General features: G+C 42.8%; 1 protein-coding gene across 4 annotated transcripts in view; it reads left to right on the top strand.

Annotated features, from left to right (window-relative positions):
- LOC109907868 (polyhomeotic-like protein 2) overlaps positions 1 to 21,735 on the top strand; it is a 54,795-nt gene that overhangs the window by 14,815 nt on the left and 18,245 nt on the right. For all 4 annotated transcript variants that reach the window (XM_020506122.2, XM_020506125.2, XM_020506124.2 and 1 more), the window contains exons 2-5: positions 6,353 to 6,572; positions 8,516 to 8,683; positions 19,288 to 19,365; positions 19,660 to 19,821. In XM_020506122.2, the coding sequence (XP_020361711.1) occupies positions 6,414 to 6,572; positions 8,516 to 8,683; positions 19,288 to 19,365; positions 19,660 to 19,821 (567 nt within the window). In that variant the 5' untranslated portion in view covers positions 6,353 to 6,413. The remainder of the gene's footprint in view (positions 1 to 6,352; positions 6,573 to 8,515; positions 8,684 to 19,287; positions 19,366 to 19,659; positions 19,822 to 21,735) is intronic.

Raw genomic sequence — 21,735 nt, 5'->3', positions numbered from 1 at the left:
TCAAGGGTGCAACAGGTCAGCACCTCAGGAGTAAATGTCAGTAGGCTTTTCATAGCCGATCATTCAGAGACTCTCTACTGCTCCTGCTGTCTCTAGAGAGTTGAAAACAGCAGGTCTGGGACAGGTAGCACGTCCGGTGAACAGGTCAGGGTTCCATGGCCACATGCAGAACAATTGAAACTGGAGCAGCTGCATGGCCAGGTTTACTGGGGACAGCAAGGAGTCATCATGCCAGGTAGTCCTGAGGCATGGTCCTAGGACTCAGGTCCTCCGAGAGAGAGAGAGAGAAAGAGAGAAAAAGAAAGAATTAAAGATAATTAAATTCACACAGGACACCGGATAAGACAGAAGAAATACTCCAGCTATAACAGACTGACCCTGGCCCCTTCTTACGATACCCCCGGACAGGGCCAAACAGGCAGGATATAACCCCACCCACTTTGCTAAAGCACAGCCCCCACACCACTAGAGGGATATCTTCAACCACCAACTTACCATCCTGAGACAAGGCCGAGTATAGCCCACAAAAGTCTCTGCCACGGCACAACCCAAGGGGGGGGGGGGGGGGGGGGGGCAACACCTAGGGATGGCATGGAAGAGCACCAGTAAGCCAGTGACAGCCCCTGTAATAGGGTTAGAGGCAGAGAATCTCAGTGGAGAAAGGGGAACAGGCCAAGCAGAGACAGCAAGGGCGGTTCGTTGCTCCAGTGCCTTTCCGTTCACCTTCACACTCCTGGGCCAGACTACACTCAATCATAGGACCAACTGAAGAGATGAGTCTTCAATAAAGACTTAAAGGTTGAGACCGAGTCTGTGTCTCTCACATGGGTAGGCAGACCATTCTATAGAAATGGAGCTCTACAGGAGAAAGCCCTGCCTCCAGCTGTTTGCTTAGAAATTCTAGGGACAGTAAGGAGGCCTGCGTCTTGTGACCATAGCGTACGTGTAGGTATATACGGCAGGACCAAATCAGAAAGATAGGTAGGAGCAAGCCCATGTAATGCTTTGTTGGTTAGCAGTAAAACCTTGAAATCAACCCTTGCCTTAACAGGAAGCCAGTGTAGAGAGGCTAGCACTGGAGTAATATGATCAAATTAGTTGGTTCTAGTCAAGATTCTAGCAGCTGTGTTTAGCACTAACTGAAGATGATTTAGTGCTTTATAGCCAGAAAGTTGAGCATTGCAGTAGTCTAACCTAGATGTGACAAAAGCATGGATTCATTTTTCTGCATCATTTTTCAACAGAAAGTTTAAGATTTTTGCAATGTTACGTAGATGGAAAATAGCTGTCCTTGAAGTAGTCTTGATATGTTCGTCAAAAGAGAGATCAGGGTCCAGAGTAACGCCGAGGTTCTTCACAGTTTTATTTGAGACGACTGTACAACCATCAAGATTAATTGTCAGATTCAACAGAAGATCTCTTTGTTTCTTGGGACCTAGAACAAGCATCTCTGTTTTGTCCGAGTTTAAAAGTAGAACATTTGCAACCATCCACTTCCTTATGTCTGAAACACAGGCTTCCAGGGAGGGCAAATTTTGGGGCTTCACCATGCTTCATCGAAATGTACAGCTGTGTGTCATCCACATAGCAGTGAAAGTTAACATTATGTTTCCGAATGACATTGCCAAGAGGTAAAATATATAGTGAAAACAATAGTGGTCCTAAAACGGAGCCTTGAGGAACACTGACATTTACGGTTGATTTGTCAGAGGACAAACCATCCACAGAGACAAACTGATATCTTTCCGAGCAGGCCAGGCCAGAACTTGTCCGTGTAGACCAATTTGGGTTTCCAATCTCACCAAAAGAATGTGGTGATCGATGGTATCAAAAGCAGCACTAAGGTCTAGGAGCATGAAGACAGATGCAGAGCCTCAGTCTGACCCCATTAAAAGGTAATTTACCACCTTCACAAGTGCAGTCTCAGTGCTATGATGGGGTCTAAAACCAGACTGATGCGTTTCATATACATTGTTTGTCTTCAGGAAGGCAGTGAGTTGCTGCACAACAGCTTTGAACAATAATTTGATACGTTTATTGAAGTCCGGTTGACAGTGCAACTCGGAGCTCATGCTGGCTAGTTTGTTTCTGCTTTTGGTTTTCAGAACGGCCATAGCAGAGATGCCATTTTCACACAGATAGGTAATGCTGAACGGTAGCATGATTCTTGACAAACGAGAGCAGGATACGCTGCAGCAGATCTGTGTCATTTTCGGGAAGCGCATGCTCAGTCTGTAATCAAATGACAGCTCCACCAGCAGATCCTCTTCATTGCTTGGCAACGTGACGCTTCCCATCTCCACTCGAAAGGGGTCCCGTATCCAGTCGTCTTGTCTCTTGTTCTCCTCCGGGAAGTAGTCGCAAAACTTTTTGCATCCTCCCTTTAGAAACATGATTTGCCCAAACAGTATGCTTAATCATGAAGGCATCCACTTTGTCACTCTGTTCAAATTGATTGTGCCCCCTCTCTTGCATTGACACATTGAGCGAATTCAGATGATCAAAAATATCCACCAGGTAGGCAACTTGTGCGAGCCATTCCTCACAATCGAAATGTTCGGCCAGAGATGACTTGTTTTCCGAAAGAAACTTAGCATTCTCCGCTCGAAGCTCATAAAAGCGACCCAACACTTTACCCCTGGAAAGCCAGCGGACTTCTGCACGATAAAGCACCTGCTGGTACTCGCTCCCCATATCCCTGCAGAAGGTCTGGAAACACCTGCTTTTTTGTGGAACTCTTTTTGATATAGTTGACACACTTGATCACATCCTGGAGAGTGGAGAGGAGCTCAGGCACCTTGCCCTTCGCTGCCAATGCCTGTGTAGGAAGCAATGGTTCCACGTCGCACTCGGTGCTCTCTCCAGGATCCGCCTTACTACTCCGGAGTGCTTACCTGTCATGGCAGCTGCCCCATCAGTTGTCACACCAACACACCAATCCCAAGCCAGTCCCACGGAGCCCAGAGACATATCCATTGTGTTAAAGACAGTTTCTGCAGTGCTGGTGGTGGGCAAATCAGCACTAAAAAGGAACTGCTCCTCGAAGTTATGATCCCAGATGTGTCTGACATAGACCATTAGAATTGCACGGTTAGCCACATCTGTGGATTCGTCAAGCTGCAGTGCTTAATGGCCATTTGCACTGATGCTCTCTGATGTCTGCCTCGTTATGTCCTCAGACATGTCCTGGATTCTCCTCCTCATGGTGTCATTGGATAGGTGTATGGTTTTTTAGTTTGTTGGCGGCTGAATCTCCCAAGATTCCAGTGCACATATTAATCGCAGTAGGGAGTATGAGATCCTCTGCGCTAGTGTGGGCTTTTTTGCACTTGCTTTGGGCCACAAGGTATGATGCGCGAAGTGCCTTTTCTTGTATCGTGCATACGTTGTTCAATGAACCTTGTGAGGCCTCCAGATACTTAAAAAAAAAGTCAGCTGTCTTATTTTTGTGGCTTAGATGCTTGGTGCCCAGATTACTTTTCATTTTGGAGGGTTTCATGCTCTCATTAGCTAACGGCTCGTTGCGTAGGACACACTGCGGTCTACACTCACCCTGACTGTCTTCTGTATATGTAAAACCATATTTGATGAAGTCAGGGGGGTATTCCCGGGTTGTCTGGCTTGTTGTTGACATTGGAAGCAGCAGTAGATGAAGAACAAACGTGTCCATGCTTTTACTCTGACAGCTAAGCCTACATGAGTTAAATGACAGCTAACTATCCTCATGTGCAATGCCTGCAGAACACATCTGCATAGTTAGCTGTCAATCAAGCTAGCTGTCAGAAGAAGATCTGTATTATATGATTGGACATGTCACATTTAAAACAAAACAATACACTGTAATCTGTAGTTTCATTGGATCAGTGTGTGTGTGTGTGTGTGTGTGTGTGTGTGTGTGTGTGTGTGTGTGTGTGGGTCGAGAACTTTATTGTATTGGTCAGTGAGTGAGTCCTGCAACCCCTTAAAATCCTCCCGGGTCATGACCCCCAAGTTGAGAATCACTGGTCTAGAAGATCTAATAGTGATCTTTGGGTTACCCACCAAAACAAAAAAGAAAGAAAGTGACATATAATTTGAAAGCTACAGCGCTTGTCTTTTTGAATATTGAACTCAAATCTTACTACTGGAAATGTCATAACCCACCCCATAAAGGCCATAAATCATGTGCTGTGGTCATATTCATAGAGTATGCAATGTAAGTCATGTCACAAAAAGGGCTTTTAATATGCACGGAGAGGGTATAATACCCTGATGGTCATTGTGAAGCAATGCATTTCCTTCTCCATCCACATGACCTTGTATTCATCCTCCACATGTGCCCTGATCTAGTTCATCTTGATCATTTTTTTGACTTGATAACTTGAAAGGCCTGATTCCCAATAGTTATTTTAAGATGTCAGGCTTGAAAATCCGTTCAGCCATTTTGGCACAGTGACTCACTACCTAAAACAGACTCAACTGTTTTCAAGTGGCCAAGAGACCTCATGTTATCTCCAGCTGCTCTGGACAAACTGGGAATCAGGCAGGGGATGTGCCTTCAGAAAGTATTCATACCCCTTGACTCATTCCACATTTTGTTGTGCTACAGCCTGAATTCAAAATGGATTAACTGATTTTTTCCCCCACCCATCTAACGTACTCACATTAGCCCATAATGACAAAGTGATAACATGTTTTTATTTAAAATGAAATAATGAAATATCTCATTTACATAAGTAAAGTCAATACATGTTAGAATCACCTTTGGCAACGATTACAGCTGTGAGTCTTTCTGGGTAAGTCTCAAAGGGTTTTCCACACCTGGATTTTACAATATTTGCTAAATTCTTCAAGATCTGTCAAGTTGGTTGTTGATCATTGCTGGACAGCCAATTTCAAGTCTTGATATACATTTTCAAGCCGATTTAAGTCAAAACTGTAACTATGCCACTCAGGAACATTCCATTTACTCTTGGTAAGCAACTCCAGTGTGTATTTGACCTTGTGTTTTAGGTGAATTCCTCTCCCAGTGTCTGTTGGAAAGCATACTGAATCAGGTTCTCCTCTAGGATTTTGCCTGTGCTTAGCTCTATTCCGTTTATTTTTATCCCCCTAAAAAACTCCCTAGTCCTTGCTGATGACAAGCATACCCATAACATGATGCAGTCACCGCCATGCTTGAACACATGAAGAGTGGTACTCAGTGACGTGTTGTGTTGGATTTACCTCAAACATAATGCTTTGTATTCAGGCCACATTATTTGCAGTTTTACTTTAGTGCTTTGCTGCAAACATGATTTTTCTGGGTGGGAGGATTTCCAGGTCTGCTGATTTAGCTGATATTACTTGATGCTACCCGATCAAAGAGGAGAGTTGAGCTGACAAAGATGGGACAGACAGAAATCTTACTGTAAACCTGTAGAAGGAAAGACAAGGCTTTGGAGAAGAGTTGCCCTGGGGACATTTCCGGCAGGTGTTACAGCATTCCCCATTCACTTCCACTTGCCAGGGAGGAGTCTCAAAATGGAGAGATATTTATAAATGTTGGGTTGTGATTCTCTTATAACTATTGAGCCAGACTTAACATACAAGGCTGCGTTTACACAGGCAGACCAATTCTGATCTTTTTTTCGGCAGGTGTTACAGCATTCCCCATTCACTTCCACTTGCCAGGGAGGAGTCTCAAAATGGAGAGATATTTATAAATGTTGGGTTGTGATTCTCTTATAACTATTGAGCCAGACTTAACATACAAGGCTGCGTTTACACAGGCAGACCAATTCTGATCTTTTTTTCATTCATTGGTATTTTGAGCAATCAGATAAGCTCTGAATAAGATGTAATGTGAAAAGATCTTATGTGATTGGTCAAAAGACTAATTAGTGGAAAATATATTAGAATTGGGCTGCCAGTATAAACTAGACTAGTTGGGAGGGATGTCATTTTTGGCTTACTAAGCAACAAAATTCAAAAATGGCCCACTAGATAACTGCTAAATGTGGAATTTATTTTCATTATTTCTGAGAGCAATATGGTTTAAGGCCTGTGATTCATTTTGATTGGGTTTCTCCAAGTGACTCAATAACGAGCAAATTTGTCTGTAACTCTAGTCGTTTCCCTATCACCTCTCAGAGTGGCCTGCCAGATTGGGGCTAAGGAGTCATGGCTGAGGGGGGAGAGAGTGACCATGTTATCAACACTCTGCCTGTGTTTTATGTGTTTTATGAGACACATGTCCACTAGCTCTGAGTGCAATATTACACCAGCCTTGCAACTTATTTTTAAATTAAAGATAAATCTCTCCACTCCCCCACCTCTCTCGCTCTCTCTCTCTCTCACACTCTTTCTCTCGCTCTCTCTCTCTCTCTATCAGTTAGAGGAGTATCCGACTAAGCAGTCACTGTGGATTGTGGGAAGTGGAGGCGGAGTGCGACATGCAGAATGAGGCCCCGGGCCCGGCAGCCGCCAGTGCCAGCAGCATCAGTACGACTCCCAGTGTCACCACTAGCCTGGTCACTACTAGCAGCACTGGGAGGCCAACCCTGCCCCACATCTCTGTCTACGCTGGGATCCCAGGTAGACAGACTGCTCAGGTACAGTAGTAGCAATGTTTGTATACAGTATCTAAGAAGTGTGTCCAGTGTGGTGGCATGGAGTTAGTTGAACCCTTGGGTTGTTGCTGTTGCTATTGATGTTGGTGTTGCTAATGCTGTTGTTTTCACCATTGCAACATAATCCACTTATGAATTTGGATGTTTTGTTGCATCACAACAACAACAACAATATAGTGCAATAAAGTGACTTTTCACACATGTAAAGCAGCATATGTCTTCAGAAAGCAATACTGTTGTAATAGGAGTTGGAGTTTGTGAGGTGTTATGAAATGGATTTGAAATGGATTTGATCTCCAACCCTGCTCAGTAGTGCAGAACAAGCAGCATTTGCCAGGTCTTTACCGCCATCTAGTGGCCAGTTTAAGACTAAAGCTATTGGTTGTGAGTCCAGAATGAGTGTTCAGAGATCGTCTCACTGATGATACTTACATAGAATTATTTTCATACCAGGATATGGTATGTGTTTTTCCTCCAGAAACACATACTTGTCACTGCTCATCGGACATGTCAATGCAATATAATATGTGTATGTGACCGATAACATTTGATTTGATTTGAAAGTGAATAAAGGTATCAGATTAATGATGCTTCAAATACCACCCACAGCAGTCCCACCAGTTAGAGACAAAAGGGCCAACCTGAATGAAAACTCTGTGATCCTGACTATCATATCATTGAGCACTGAAAATCTAGGTCACAGGTCATTGGTCAACCCCCCCCCCCCCCTCTCTCTGTCTCTCTCTCTCTCTCCCATTTGCCATGCGACTCCACATAGACTCTCAGTCAACCTGAGATGCACTGATGTCACTGGTTAATGAGGGCTCCCCATGATATGTGGGAGGGGCCAGTTAGGCTAAGGGAGAGCAGCTATTGGCTCCCAAAGGCAGAACTTCTCTCTTGTGTGGCTGGCCGGGTGCTTGGCTGGTGATTTCAGGTTGGGGAGGATTCAGGTTGGGGAGGATTCAGCCCGATAGGTGGAACTTCTATTGCAAGTGATGCCAAGTCAGTTCTAAAGAAAAAGAGAGGGTCTCATCGTATTTAACTCTATGAAGAGAAAGGGGCAATCCCCTGCTATTTGATCAAGGTTTGTTTCAGAGTTCACTGAAGTATTTTTTTTTTAAAGATCTCCAAAGTGTGGTACGTAATGAGTTTCATCTGATTACAGCGTATCTCATTGATGCTTGTTTTTATTAATCATAAAGAAACAAGTAATTGATAGTTCATTACAATGTAATTACCATTCTACTGTGTACAATCTTAGTAAATGCCTAGTCTGTATCGTAGTATAAAGTGCTACCATGAAGGTGGCAAGTTTGCATGTTTTTTCAGTTGCATGGTTTTGGTCTGGTGTGAACAGGGGCCCGGTCAGTGAGGAGTGTGGAGGCAGGCAGGCAGTGATGGAGTAGGGCTGGTCCTCTGGAGGTCAGGGGGGCCTAGGAGGGGGTCTGTTGGGGAATGTGGCTTGGCTGTCAGGCCTCTCTGACAGATGAGGTCTGGGTGACGGGGGAGGGGGGGGGGGGCACTGAGCACTGCTGTCAGACACTGGCCCTCTGTCCTCCAGACTTTCTGGGGCCCACCATGGAACCACAGAAATGGATGGGTGTCTTTAGGTGGGGAATTTGGGCAATATGCTTTCTGAGGTGTATATATATCCCTCTCTCTCTCCTCTCCATCTTTTATCTCTCCCTCTCTCTGTGCAGGTGATCCAACAGGTGCTGGTGATCCCTTATCTCTAATATCTATCTGTGTGTGTGTGTGTCTCTCTCTCTCTCTCTCTCTCTCTCTCTGTCTCTCTCTCTCTCTCTCTCTCTCTCTCTCACACACATATCTATCTATCTATCTATCTATCTTTCTCTCACTCTCTCACTCGCTCACTCTCTCACCTTTGCATCTTTCATCACTCTCGCCCTCTCTCTGTGAAGGTGATCCAACAGGCGCTCCACAGACAACCCAGCACGGCAGCCCAGTACCTGCAGCAGATGTATGCAGCCCAGCAGCAGCACCTCATGCTTCAGACAGCAGCCCTCCAACAGCAGCAGCAACTGAGCAACACTCAGCTCCAGAGGCTAGCCGGTGTGCAACAGGTCCATGTGAGTGGTGTGTGAGTGATGTGTTTGTGTGTATATTGGAGCCTTGATTGTTTGTGGCCACAGGGGACAAGGAAATTCCAGATTGCACTTTTTTATAGACACCAATACATTTGTTCCATGCAGCAATAAAAGCCTAAACTGGGATGTTGCAAACAGCATGGTAACTGAGCCATATCAACCATATGATTAAGATGACAATTCAAAAGTGTTACTGATAGAACTATCCTGGATAAATGAAATGAAATACAGAATATTGACTGATATATTGTGCAACTGAGATGTGGTCAATCTCACCGAAGCAGATATTGACCGTCTCGACCCAGCTTTCTACTAAGGTTGGCCTTGTAATACACACTGCTGTCCTGGTGCCCAAGGACTGCCTCTGTATCACAGACATACATTAACCATGTCTCCAAAGTCATGCACACGGGTGATTTCTCTTCTATAGGATGCTGTGTGTGTCAGTGTGTTCATCGACCTTTGACCTCACAACCTAGGGGGGGACCTTCCTTGATTTGAGATGTTGAAAGAAACTGTTTCTTCATTTTTACAATTTGCGATTCTTTATACCGATCTAAATAACACATAAATGTGTGCTTTAGGCTGTAAAATGTCAGAGGAAGAACCAACTCTGATGCACATGGGAATATCTTTGGTTTGTCTCTATGACATTCAGATGCTGAGGTACGACCTTCTAAAGTAGAGGAGTCAAATAAATTGGACTTTGCTTGGGAAGTCATCTTATACAATGTGTGACTCTGTCGCTAACAATTGATAGAATCACATTCGGTAAAAGAGAATATGTATAGTTCAATTGAGGGTTCATATAAATGATCATAATAAAACATATTTGGTAACAGAATAACATTTGGGGAAATCGGGTCTAGACTGTTTTCCTTATCCATTACTATTATTATTATTAAATAACCAGCATGGCTACCACAGCATTCTGCAGAGATACGCCATTCCATCTGGTTTGGGCTTAGTGGGACTATCATTTCTTTTTCAACAGGCCTACCTAAAATATGTCATGCATCTTGTTAAACTATGTAGAAGTGCAGGAAATGAACTTCAACAAAAAAAATCATAGGTCCCTCAAACTAAACAAACTCAAGCTGGTGTTGTATTTAATGTAGGCTATCTCAATAAACAATAATACAATTTTTTGATATTTTTCAAATGTTGTGTTCATTGCGAGTTGGTTCAAAAGCAACAGTATTATTAAAAATGCATATAAATGACCTTAACAATAGGCCATTGAACCAAACAAACCCATTCAAAAACAAATAGTGGTACAGTTACATGTCGCTTTTGTTTCAGCATTTATTGTTTGAATCAACATTTCAAAACAAGGCACGGGTTCTATTGACTAGCTAGCTGATAGACTGCCGGAAAGACTTCCACACTCTGCCTTCCTTCCCTCCATGTTTACCTGCGATGGGAGCTGCTTCCTGTGGGCGGATGTGTGGATTGATGGAGAGCCCTCTGTGCCTGTCTCTCTCTCTCTCTCTGATAATGCCCCCAGGCTTCCTGAGCTCTGACAGTGATGAATGTCTGTGTACCCGGGAGACTGCAAGGCAAATACCAGTGCCAAGGGAACCACAGCACATGACATACCTCGTATACAGTGAGGTCCAAAAGTATTTGGACAGTGACATTTTGTGTTGTTATTTTGGCTCTGTGCTCCAGCACTTTGGATTTGAAATGAGACAATGACTATGAGGTTAAACTGCAGACTATCATATATTCGTACATATTCATCCATTTCGGGTGAATCGTTTTGAAATTGCAGTGGTTACATCAAGCTTGTTGGATGCATTTGCAGTTTGTTTTGGTTGTTTTAGATTATTGTAAATAAGAATATATGTTTCTGAACACTTCTACATTCATGTGGATGCTACCATGATTTACGGGTGAATGGAGTCCATGACCTGACTTCTCAGTCTCTCTATCCTGGGGTTCAGGGTAATCACTTTTGTTTAGATGTCTGTGAGAAGTTACAGTGCCATAGACATGGACCTCAATAGTGGGATGTTGAATTGAGTGTGTATCTCAGTAGGAATGGTTTATAGTTAAAGGTCAATGTAAAAAAAAAAAACATAATCAAATCATTTCTGGTTAACAATGTACCTCACTGTGATGATTTTTTATTATTATTTTCAATTTTCAACTGAACACTATCTTTCTTATTGGTCTGTTAACTATGTCACCAGGCAGGCTAAAACTCCATCCCACCAAAACTATTCAAACAGCTCTTCCACTAAAAGGGCATTATCCTCATTTTCACAATTTTACATTATTATTTCAACCTCATAGTGTGGAAATATATACTACTGGTCAAAAGTTTTAGAACACCTACTCATTCAAGGATTTTTCTTTATTTTTTTACAATTTTATTTATATTTATTTATTTTATTTATTTTACCTTTATTTAACCAGGTAGGCAAGTTGAGAACAAGTTCTCATTTACAATTGCGACCTGGCCAAGATAAAGCAAAGCAGTTCGACAGATAAAACGACACAGAGTTACACATGGAGTAAAAACAAACATACAGTCAATAATGCAGTATAAACAAGTCTATATACAATGTGAGCAAATGAGGTGAGAAGGGAGGTAAAGGCAAAAAAGGCCATGATGGCAAAGTAAATACAATATAGCAAGTAAAATACTGGAATGGTAGTTTTGCAATGGAAGAATGTGCAAAGTAGAAATAAAAAAATAATGGGGTGCAAAGGAGCAAAATAAATAAATAAATAAAAATTAAATACAGTTGGGAAAGAGGTAGTTGTTTGGGCTAAATTATAGGTGGGCTATGTACAGGTGCAGTAATCTGTGAGCTGCTCTGACAGTTGGTGCTTAAAGCTAGTGAGGGAGATAAGTGTTTCCAGTTTCAGAGATTTTTGTAGTTCATTCCAGTCATTGGCAGCAGAGAACTGGAAGGAGGCCAAAGAAAGAATTGGTTTTGGGGGTGACTAGAGAGATATACCTGCTGGAGCGTGTGCTACAGGTGGGAGATGCTATGGTGACCAGCGAGCTGAGATAAGGGGGGACTTTACCTAGCAGGGTCTTGTAGATGACATGGAGCCAGTGGGTTTGGCGACGAGTATGAAGCGAGGGCCAGCCAACGAGAGCGTACAGGTCGCAATGGTGGGTAGTATATGGGGCTTTGGTGATAAAACGGATTGCACTGTGATAGACTGCATCCAATTTGTTGAGTAGGGTATTGGAGGCTATTTTGTAAATGACATCGCCAAAGTCGAGGATTGGTAGGATGGTCAGTTTTACAAGGGTATGTTTGGCAGCATGAGTGAAGGATGCTTTGTTGCGAAATAGGAAGCCAATTCTAGATTTAACTTTGGATTGGAGATGTTTGATATGGGTCTGGAAGGAGAGTTTACAGTCTAACCAGACACCTAAGTATTTGTAGTTGTCCACGTATTCTAAGTCAGAGCCGTCCAGAGTAGTGATGTTGGACAGGCGGGTAGGTGCAGGTAGCGATCGGTTGAAGAGCATGCATTTAGTTTTACTTGTATTTAAGAGCAATTGGAGGCCACGGAAGGAGAGTTGTATGGCATTGAAGCTTGCCTGGAGGGTTGTTAACACAGTGTCCAAAGAAGGGCCGGAAGTATACAGAATGGTGTCGTCTGCGTAGAGGTGGATCAGGGACTCACCAGCAGCAAGAGCGACCTCATTGATGTATACAGAGAAGAGAGTCGGTCCAAGAATTGAACCCTGTGGCACCCCCATAGAGACTGCCAGAGGTCCGGACAGCAGACCCTCCGATTTGACACACTGAACTCTATCAGAGAAGTAGTTGGTGAACCAGGCGAGGCAATCATTTGAGAAACCAAGGCTGTCGAGTCTGCCGATGAGGATATGGTGATTGACAGAGTCGAAAGCCTTGGCCAGATCAATGAATACGGCTGCACAGTAATGTTTCTTATCGATGGCGGTTAAGATATCGTTTAGGACCTTGAGCGTGGCTGAGGTGCACCCATGACCAGCTCTGAAACCGGATTGCATAGCAGAGAAGGTATGGTGAGATTCGAAATGGTCGGTAATCTGTTTGTTGACTTGGCTTTCGAAGACCTTAGAAAGGCACGGTAGGATAGATATAGGTCTGTAGCAGTTTGGGTCAAGAGTGTCCCCCCCTTTGAAGAGGGGGATGACCGCAGCTGCTTTCCAATCTTTGGGAATCTCAGACGACACGAAAGAGAGGTTGAACAGGCTAGTAATAGGGGTGGCAACAATTTCGGCAGATAATTTTAGAAAGAAAGGGTCCAGATTGTCTAGCCCGGCTGATTTGTAGGGGTCCAGATTTTGCAGCTCTTTCAGAACATCAGCTGAATGGATTTGGGAGAAGGAGAAATGGGGAAGGCTTGGGCGAGTTGCTGTTGGGGGTGCAGTGCTGTTGTCCGGGGTAGGAGTAGCCAGGTGGAAAGCATGGCCAGCCGTAGAAAAATGCTTATTGAAATTCTCAATTATGGTGGATTTATCAGTGGTGACAGTGTTTCCTATCTTCAGTGCAGTGGGCAGCTGGGAGGAGGTGTTCTTATTCTCCATGGACTTTACAGTGTCCCAGAACTTTTTTGAGTTAGTGTTGCAGGAAGCAAATTTCTGCTTGAAAAAGCTAGCCTTGGCTTTTCTAACTGCCTGTGTATAATGATTTCTAGCTTCCCTGAACAGCTGCATATCACGGGGGCTGTTCGATGCTAATGCAGAACGCCATAGGATGTTTTTGTGTTGGTTAAGGGCAGTCAGGTCTGGGGAGAACCAAGGGCTATATCTGTTCCTGGTTCTAAATTTCTTAAATGGGGCATGTTTATTTAAGATGGTTAGGAAGGCATTTAAAAAAAATATCCAGGCATCCTCTACTGACGGGATGAGATCAATATCCTTCCAGGATACCCCGGCCAGGTCGATTAGAAAGGCCTGCTCGCAGAAGTGTTTCAGGGAGCGTTTTACAGTGATGAGTGGAGGTCGTTTGACCGCTGACCCATTACGGATGCAGGCAATGAGGCAGTGATCGCTGAGATCTTGGTTGAAGACAGCAGAGGTGTATTTAGAGGGGAAGTTGGTTAGGATGATATCTATGAGGGTGCCCGTGTTTAAGGTTTTGGGGAGGTACCTGGTAGGTTCATTGATTATTTGTGTGAGATTGAGGGCATCAATTTTAGATTGTAGGATGGCTGGGGTGTTAAGCATGTTCCAGTTTAGGTCGCCTAGCAGCACGAACTCTGAAGATAGATGGGGGGCAATCAGTTCACATATGGTGTCCAGAGCACAGCTGGGGGCAGAGGGTGGTCTATAGCAGGCGGCAACGGTGAGAGACTTGTTTTTAGAGAGGTGGATTTTTAAAAGTAGAAGTTCAAATTGTTTGGGTACAGACCTGGATAGTAGGACAGAACTCTGCAGGCTATCTTTGCAGTAGATTGCAACACCGCCCCCTTTGGCAGTTCTATCTTGTCTGAAAATGTTGTAGTTTGGAATTAAAATGTCTGAGTTTTTGGTGGTCTTCCTAAGCCAGGATTCAGACACAGCTAGAACATCCGGGTTGGCAGAGTGTGCTAAAGCAGTGAATAGAACAAACTTAGGGAGGAGGCTTCTAATGTTAACATGCATGAAACCAAGGCTATTACGGTTACAGAAGTCGTCAAAAGAGAGCGCCTGGGGAATAGGAGTGGAGCTAGGCACTGCAGGGCCTGGATTCACCTCTACATCGCCAGAGGAACATAGGAGGAGTAGAATAAGGGTACGGCTAAAAGCTATGAGAATTGGTCGTCTAGAACGTCTGGAACATAGAGTAAAAGGAGGTTTCTGGGGGCGATAAAATAGCATCAAGGTATAATGTACAGACAAATGTATGGTAGGATGTGAATACAGTGGAGGTAAACCTAGGTATTGAGTGATGAAGAGAGAGATATTGTCTCTAGAAACATCGTTGAAACCAGGAGATGTCATTGCATGTGTGGGTGGTGGAACTAATAGGTTGGATAAGGTATAGTGAGCAGGACTAGAGGCTCTACAGTGAAATAAGCCAATAAACACTAACCAGAACAGAAATGGACAAGACATATTGACATTAAGGAGAGGCATGCTTAGTCGAGTGATCAAAAGGGTCCGGTGAGTGGAGAGGTTGGTTGGTGATTTAGACAGCTAGCCAGGGCATCGGTAGCAAGCTAGCATAGGATGGAGGTCTGTTGTTAGCCACCTCCTGCGCTCCGTCAGTAGATTAGTGGGGTTCCGTGTGGTAGAGGGGATCAATCCAAATCACACAACAACAAAAATAAAAACAATAGATATAGTTATAGAGGCCCAAGAAGAAAACATAATAATAATAATAAAAAATAAAAAAAATAAAAAAAAATAAAAAATGTCCGATTGTCTGTTCAGATAGCAGCCGGTAAGACAGCTAACGGTTAGCAGGCCGCAGATGGGCGTTCAGGTAACGTCGCGACGGAGGAGCCAGCCGAATAACTCCTTCGGGTAGATAACGTAATCACATTGTAGACATTGTAGAATAATAATGATAATAATAATGAAGACATCAAAACTATGAAATAACATACATGGAATCATGTAACCAAAAAAGTGTTTAACAAATCAAAATATATTTTATATTTGAGATTCTTCAAACAGCCACCCTGCTTTTCCAACAGTCTTGAAGGAGTTCCCACGTATGCTGAGCACTTGTTGGTTGCTTTTCCTTCACTCTGCGGTCCGACTCATCCCAAAACATCTCAATTTGGTTGAGGTCAGGGGATTGTGGAGGCCAGGTCATCTGATGCAGCACTCCATCACTCTCCTTCTTGGTAAAATAGCCATTACACAGCCTGGAGGTGTGTTTTGGGTCATTGTCCTGTTGAAAAAGAAATGATAGTCCCACTAAGCCCAAACCAGATGGAAGGAATGGCGTATCTCTACAGAATGCTGTGGTAGCCATGCTGGTTAAGTGTGCCTTGAATTCTAAATAAATCCCTGACAGTGTCACCAGCAAAGCACCCTCACACTATAACACCTCCTCCTCCATGCTTTACGGTGGGAAATACACATCCGGAGATCATCCGTTCACCCACACCACGCAAAGACACAGAGGTTGGAACAAAACATTTCTAATTTGGATTCCAGACCAAAGGACAAATTTCCACCGGTCTAATGTCCATTGCTCGTGTTTCTTGGCCCAAGCAAGTCTCTTCTTATTATTGGTGTCATTTAGTAGTGATTTCTTTGCAGCAATTCAACCATGAAGGCCTAATTCACACAGCCTCCTCTGAACAGTTGATGTTGAGATGTGTCTGTTACTAAGCATTTATTTGGGCTGCAATCTGAGGCTGGTAACTCTAATGAACTTATCCTTTGCAGCAGAGTTAACTCTGGGTCTTCCATTCCTGTGGCGGTCCTCATGAGAGCTAGTTTCATCATAGCGCTTGATGGTTTTTGCGACTGCACTTGAAATGTTTTGTATTGACTGACCTTCGTGTCTTAAGGTAATGATGGACTGTCATTTCCGTTTGCTTATTTGAGCTGTTCTTGCCATAATATGGACTTGGTATTTTACCAAATAGGGCTATCTTTTGTATACCCCCCTAACTTGTCGCAACACAACTGATTGGCTCAAATGCAGTAAGGAAAGAAATTCCACGAATGAACTTTTAAGAAGGCACACCTGTTAAAAACTTCTCTAGGGTAGGGGGCCGCATTTGGAATTTTGGATGAAAAGCATGCCCAAATTAAACGGCCTGCTACTCGGGCCCAGAAGATATGATATGCATATAACTGGTAGATTTGGATAGAAAACACTTTAAAGTTTCCAAAACTGTTAAAATAGTGTCTGTGAGTATAACAGAACTGATTTGGTAGGCAAAAACCTGAGAAAAATCCATTCAGGAAGTATTTTTTTTTGGTTTTTTAGTTTTCTATTCAATGCCATTACAGTATCCATTGACTTAGGACTCAAATTGCAGTTCATATGCCTTCCACTAGATGTCACCAGTCTTTAGAAATTGTTTCAGGCTTGTATTCTGATAAATGAGGGAGTAAGACCAGTCTGAATGAGTGGACCCTGCTGTGTCACATAGCTTTTTCATGCGCAAATCCGAGAAAGTGCATTTCTTGTTTACCTTTTATATTGACGACGTTATTGTCCGGTTGAAATATTATAGATCATTTAGGCTAAAAACAACCTGAGGATTGAATATAAACATCGTTTGGCATGTTTCTATGAACTTTACGGATACAATTTGGATTTTTTGTCTGCCTGTTTTGACTGTGTTTGAGCCTGTGGATTACTGAAGAAAACGTGCGAACAAAACTGAGGTTTTTGGATATAAAGAGACTTTATCGAACAAAAGGAACATTTATTGAGTAAATTAATGTCTTCTGAGTGCAACCATGTGAAGATCATCAAAGGTAAGGGATTCATTTTATCTCTTTATCTGACTTGTGTAACTCTTCTACTTGACTGGTTACTGTTTGTAATGATTTGTCTGCTGGGCTATGTTCTCAAATAATTGTAAGGTATGCTTTCGCCGTAAAGCATTTTTTAAATCTGACACCGTGGTTGGATTCACAAGAAGTACATTTTTAAACCTATGTAAAATATGTTTTCTTTTCTGAATTTTTATAATGAGTATTTCTGTATTTGAATTTGGCGCTCTGCAATCTCACTGGATATTGGCCAGGTGGCATCCCACATACCCTAGAGAGGTTAATTGAAATGCATTCCAGGTGACTACCTCATGAAGTTGGTTGTGAGAATGCCAAGAGTGTGCAAAGCTGTCATCAAGGCAAAGAGTGGCTATTTGAAGAATCTCAAATATAAAATCTATTTTGATTTGTTTAACACTTTTTTGGTTACTACATGATTCCATATGTGTTATTTCATGGTTTTGATGTCTTGACTATTATTCTACAATGTATAAAATAGCAAAAATAAAGAAAAATCCTTGAATGAGTAGGTGTTCTAAAACTTTTGACCGGTAGTGTATATAAAATACAGTAAAATCATGTTTTTGACTGCACTGAGCCTTTAACCTTAATGGTCAGTGGTCAATGAATCTGTATCTCTCCTCCTGACAACATTTACCAAAACAATAAACAGCACAACTTGACAGAGGTCATTACAGCAGTAACACTTTACAGCCTGTATGTATGAGCCCCATTACACACGCACTAGCACACGCACTCTACACACACTTACATTGTAATATTGTTGTATGGTGGTATTATTCATTTGGTATTGTAGCTATGTAGTGGTGTAATAATGTTATATGTTGTACTGATTTATCTTTTGTTTTATGTGTAATCTAAGTGTCTTTAATGTGTTTGGACCCCAGGAAGAGTAGCTGCTGCCTTGGCAACAGCTAATGGGGATCCCTAATAAATAGAAATACAAATGACAGCTATTGTCACGTCCTGACCTTAGTTCCTTTTTCATGTCTCTGTTTTAGTTTGCTCAGGGCGTGAGTTGGGGTGGGCATTCTATGTTTTTGTTCTAGGTTTTGTATTTCTGTGTTTGGCCTGGTATGGTTCTCAATCAGAGGCAGCTGTCGATCATTGTCTCTGATTGAGAACTATACTTAGGTAGCCTGTTTTCCCACTATGATTTGTGGGTAGTTATTTTCTGTTTAGTGTGTGTTGCACCTGACGGAGCTGTTTAGGTTGTGCCTTTTGTTACCTAGTGTTCAGTTATATTTAATAAAATGCCGAATACGTACCACGCTGCACCTTGGTCCGATCCTTCATACCCCTCGTCAGAAGAAGAAGAAAATCGTTACAGCTATAGCTAAAGAGCACTAGTGGTTGCCAAATCCCAGCCCTCGTCCCCGCAGGAGGCCTTTTGGTAGGCAGTCATTGTAAATAAGAATTTGTTCTTAATTAACTGACTTGCCTAGTTAAATAAAGGTGAAATAAAAAAAAAATTAATTACAAATTGCCCTCCATCAGTATGAGGCCTGGCTGGTTAACATGGGCTCCTGATGCATGACTAGTCCCTCCCTGGGGGCACAGTCATCTTACACTACGAGGGTATTTACACTCTATTAGAGAAGAGGAGGCTACACTTGGGGGCTAAGTCTCTGTCTGTTACTCTTTGGTCTGTATTGGGTTTCCCCTACGTAGTGGCAAATAGCAAATACTTAGAAGAAGAAAAGTTGGTAAGTAGCCTTGTCCGAGCCAGAATGGCCCATAGAGCAGGAGTCTATTTCCTGTTTCTGTAATTTTAGGCGGCTTGATGTACAAGTACGCTCTCTGGACAGGATGCTAGTCTATCTCAGGGCCTACTTATAAGGGACACCATAAATCATTGTTCACTATATTTATCCTTTATTTCATTAGGCAAGTCAGTTAAGATCAAATTCTTATATACAATGATGGCCTACCAGAGAACAGTGGGCTAACTGCCTTGTTCAGGGGCAGAACAACAGATATATTTTTTTATCTTGTCAGCTCAAGGATTCAAACCAGCAACCTTTCAGTTACTGGCCCAACACTCTAACCACTAGGCTACATGCTGCCCCAACCACTAGCCTACCTGCAGGATGGCACAAATGATTGATTGTTAGTTTTGATATTGGTACCTTTCTTCATTTCCTTCATTTCACAGGCTACCATAGTGGCAGGAAGACAGAGCTCCAACCAGATTTGGACCTCCTCTCACCAGACATGTTCCACACAGACCACTGTGAGTGGAACTGTTTCAATAAAGATGTCTGTCTCTCTGTAGCTAGTCCACTGATTTGAATGACTATCCCTCTTTCTGTCTGCTTGTGTCCTTGTGAACTAGATTATTTTTGTCTGTTCCTGCATCTTTGTATCGTTTGCATCTTTATCACTTGATAATATCTATGGCATGAGGGCATGTTCATGAGTAGGCAACCTTACAGAACGTTCATAAAATAAACACATGAACAGATATGATTGAAATTGTGTTAGTTCTTCTACAAGTTATTGTCATTACAGTCCACCCCTCTCCTAGGTAAACCCGACCACGCCTCCAGCAGCGGCCCAGATAATCAGCAGAGTCCAGAGTGTTAGCTCCACTCCCACCTGTATCCCCCAGCAAGCTGTGCTCCTAGGCAACGCCTCCAGCCTCGTCCTCACCGCTAGCCAAGCTCAGATGTATCTGCGGGCTCAGATGGTAAGAGAATGGCACGCACGCACACATTTGTCATACCTATTTCTCCGCTGATTGAATGGTCTATAGTCATCTCCTCTCCACACAACTAGATGGGCCTCTTCATCTGAATAGTAAAGGAACGTTTTGCTCAATCTACTCAAATCTGAGTTTATTGATCGCATACACGTTTAGCAGATGTTATTGCGGGTGTAGCGAAATACTTTTGTTCCTAGCAGTAATATCTAACAATACACAACAATACACTTTGGTAAACCGTGGGGTGTTGGGTTGAGCGCACAGAGATGGACGCAGAGACAGGGAGGTTAAACCCAGAAAACACAACTTTACTAGGAAACAAAATAAACGTAACAATAAAATAACTTAAGGTTGGCTCGGTCCTTCTTCTCATTTAGGCTCCGTGTCTCCGGGAGCTTCATTCCCCTCTGTAGGCTCACTCCTTGCCTCTCACTTTTTCTCTCCCATGGTGTGCCACGGTGCTCAATTTATGTGGCCTTTACGGTTGGTTGGCACTTTCCCCTAAGTACACCGAATTGAAGCCATTAGCGTTGGGGTGCCCAGCCTGGGTACTTCCAACAAAGAGTGCCAATGTCCCAGCACGTACCGCCCCTCAATCACCAACCCCGAGAGTAGACTTGCCGGAATACCACAACACACAAATATAAAAGTAAAATAATGGAATTGAGAAATATAGAAATATTAGGACGAGCAATGTCGGAGTCCGGAGTATACATATATATATTATTTGTATTTATTAATGATTAAATACAGCCTTATTCTAAAATGGATTAAATCATTTCCTAATCAATTTACAAACAATACCCCATAATGAAAAATAATGCAAAAACAGTTGTTTAAAAAAAAAAATGCAAATGTTTTTCAAGTAAAAAAAACAAGATATAACGTTTACATAAGTATTCAGACCCTTTACTCAGTACTTTGTTGAAGCACGTTTGGCAGCGATTACAACCTAGTCTTCTTGGGTATGATGCTATAAGCTTGTCACACTTGTATTTGGGGAGTTGCTCCCATTCTTCTCTGCAGATGCTCTCAAGATCTGTCAGATTGGATGGTGAGCGTCACTGCACAGCGATTTTTAGGTCTTTCCAGAAGATGTTCGATCGGGCTCAAGTCCGGGCTCCAGCTGGGCCGCTCAAGGACATTCAGAGACTTGTCCCGAAGCCACTCCTGCGTTGTCTTGGCTGTGTGCTTAGGGTCGTTGTCTGTTGGAAGGTGAACCTTCGCCCCAGTCTGAGGTCTTGAGCACTCTGGAGCAGGTTTTCATCAAGAATTTATATGTACTTTGCTCCGTTCATCTTCCCCTCACTCCTGACAAGTCTCCCTGCCACTGAAAAACATCTGAAAAACATCCCCACAGCATGAGAGATTGTGCAGGTTTCCTCCAGATGTGAGGCTTAGCATTTAGGCCAAAGAGCAACTTGGTTTTATCAGACCAGAGACTCTTGTTTCTCATGGTCTGTGAGTCCTTTAGGTGCCTTTTGGCCAACTCCAAGGACAGTCTCCCTGACCAAGGCCCTTCTCCTCCGATGGCTGTAAACGTTACAAAATGTGGAAAAAGTCAAAGGGTATGAATACTTTCCGAATGTACCGTATAGACATTATGGACAGTACGTGGATAGAATATACAGTTGAAGTCTGAAGTTTACATACACCTTAGCCAAATACATTTAAACTCAGTTTTTCACAATTCCTGACAATTAATCCTAGTAAAAATTCCCTGTCTCAGGTCAGTTAGGATCGTCACTTTTTTTAAGAATGTGGAGGGAATGATTTATTTCAGCTTTTATTTCTTTCATCACATTCCCAGTGGGTCAGAAGTTTACATACACTCAATTAGTATTTGGTAGCATTCCTTTTAAATTGTTTAACTTGGGTCAAATGTTTTGAGTAGCCTTC

This window comes from Oncorhynchus kisutch, linkage group LG17 (genome assembly GCF_002021735.2).
Source record: "Oncorhynchus kisutch isolate 150728-3 linkage group LG17, Okis_V2, whole genome shotgun sequence".
Taxonomy (NCBI): Eukaryota; Metazoa; Chordata; class Actinopteri; order Salmoniformes; family Salmonidae; genus Oncorhynchus; species Oncorhynchus kisutch.
The sequence above is the reverse complement of the archived record's forward strand: the minus strand, read 5'-3'. Positions and strand labels throughout refer to the sequence as shown.